The sequence below is a fragment of the Protobothrops mucrosquamatus genome, unplaced genomic scaffold, assembly GCF_001527695.2.
Source record: "Protobothrops mucrosquamatus isolate PMUCROS unplaced genomic scaffold, P.Mucros_1.0 scaffold14637, whole genome shotgun sequence".
Taxonomy (NCBI): Eukaryota; Metazoa; Chordata; class Lepidosauria; order Squamata; family Viperidae; genus Protobothrops; species Protobothrops mucrosquamatus.
In genome coordinates, this window is record NW_015400406.1 from 11,214 (window position 1) to 13,011 (window position 1,798).

Consider the following 1,798-nt stretch of genomic DNA (forward strand, 5'->3'; position numbering starts at 1 on the left):
TGGTCGGCCTGCTCCGTCTCTGCCGCTTGCCAGCTACGCCTCGGCCGGCGCAGGGGGCGGAACCACGCATGCGCGGCGCTCCCGGGCAGGGAAAGTCCTCGACTTACGACCGGTTGGGTAGTCCTCGACTTACGACCGGTTTAGTCCTCGACTTACGACCGGTTGGGGTCGCGGCATTAAAAAGGTTGAGAACCACTGCTCTAGAGATCACCATAAATGTGCCCGATGACATCTCTGTACCAGGTTCCTGTCTGAATCTCAACCAAAATCCAGGGCCCTTTGAAGCTGAAGACATTTTTTTTAATCCACTATTTACTGGTTTTTGTTGTTTTACTGATATATAATGACTGAAAACCTCAGGGTGGGTGAGAACGTGTCCTCTTCCTGTTACATTTAAATACACAAATGTCTTATGCCATGATAATGATGCTGCTGTTGCTAAATTAAGATTATTCAGATATCCAAATAAATGTATCTCAAAGTTTGGAGTGATCTTTTCTTCCAGCCACCATGACCCACCAGTATCCAGCACTCTCTCCGGAGCAGAAAAAGGCACTCTCTGACACAGCTCAGCGGATCGTTGCTACTGGCAAAGGGATCTTAGCTGCAGATGAATCTGTAGGTAAGTGTCATCAAGCAATCCTTTTTGTTCTTTTCTCTTGAGGCTGAAAGGTTAGATTCATTCATTTTAGTACTGAATGATTCAACGTTTAGTGGCTCCATTGATAAATGATGAATGAGGCTCATTTTCAGAGTTGCTTAGACAAGCCAAGGGAAGACATTTGGAAATTAATTTCAAAATCTTTTCTAATCTCCCCCTGCTTTCCCTAGTCTGCACACTTTCAGGCTGCAGGCCAAGGATAGAACATGTGCATTTTCTAATCAAAAATTGCTAGTATAATCCCAATTTCCTCTAACCCTATAGGAGAGTGAAGATTAGCCAATTTTCTATAACTATCAAGAATATTTTCACATGATGTGAAATGTGAATATTAAATTCTGTGCCTGTAATCTGAAGGAGTATACTCCACAAAGGGTGATATTACTAGGCACACTTTAGACCAGGGGTCTTCAAACCTGGCCCTTTTATGACTTGTGGACTTCAACTCCCAGAATTCCTCAGCCAGGCATGCCTGGCTGAGGAATTCTGGGTGTTGAAGTCCACAAGTCATAAAAGGGCCAGGTTTGAAGACCCCTGCTTTAGATGATGGAATTTTACAAATCATTGCATGTTGTTCATGAATGCACACACTATAATCTTCTTTTGCAGAGCTTTCAAAACTTGTTACAAATAGGTTATAGATAAAATTCACCAACATAAAGTTCCTGACTTTTAGTGTTTTCCCTTCTCCATAGGGACAATGGGCAACAGGCTGCAACGCATCAACGTGGAGAATACAGAAGAAAATCGCCGTCAGTTCCGTGATATTCTCTTCTCTTCCGACCCAACCATCAATCAACAGATTGGGGGAGTTATTTTCTTCCATGAGACCCTCTATCAGAAGGACAACACTGGAAAACTCTTCCCAGCTGTCATCAAGGACAAGGGCATAGTGGTTGGAATCAAGGTAAATAGTTTCAAAATCCTTTCCTAGATGCATACTGCATCCAGTTTTGGTCACCACGATGTAAAAAAGATGTTGAGACTCTAGAAAGAGTACAGAGAAGAGCAACAAAGATGATTAGGGGACTGGAGGCTAAAGCATATAAGGAACGGTTGCTGGAATTGGGTATGTCTAGTTTAATGAAGAGAAGGACGAGGGGGGACATGATAGCAGTGTTCCAATATCTCAGGGGC

General features: G+C 43.3%; 1 protein-coding gene across 1 annotated transcript; it reads left to right on the forward strand.

Moving 5' to 3' along the window:
- Positions 1-510: 510 nt before the first annotated feature.
- LOC107301571 (fructose-bisphosphate aldolase B-like) lies at positions 511-1,568 on the forward strand (the record flags this gene model as incomplete). The annotated part of the gene is made up of 2 exons (XM_015830777.1): positions 511-622; positions 1,357-1,568. Coding segments are annotated over exons 1-2 (324 nt in total), but the record flags the coding sequence as incomplete, so codon positions are not given.
- Between the last annotated feature and the right edge of the window lie 230 nt (positions 1,569-1,798).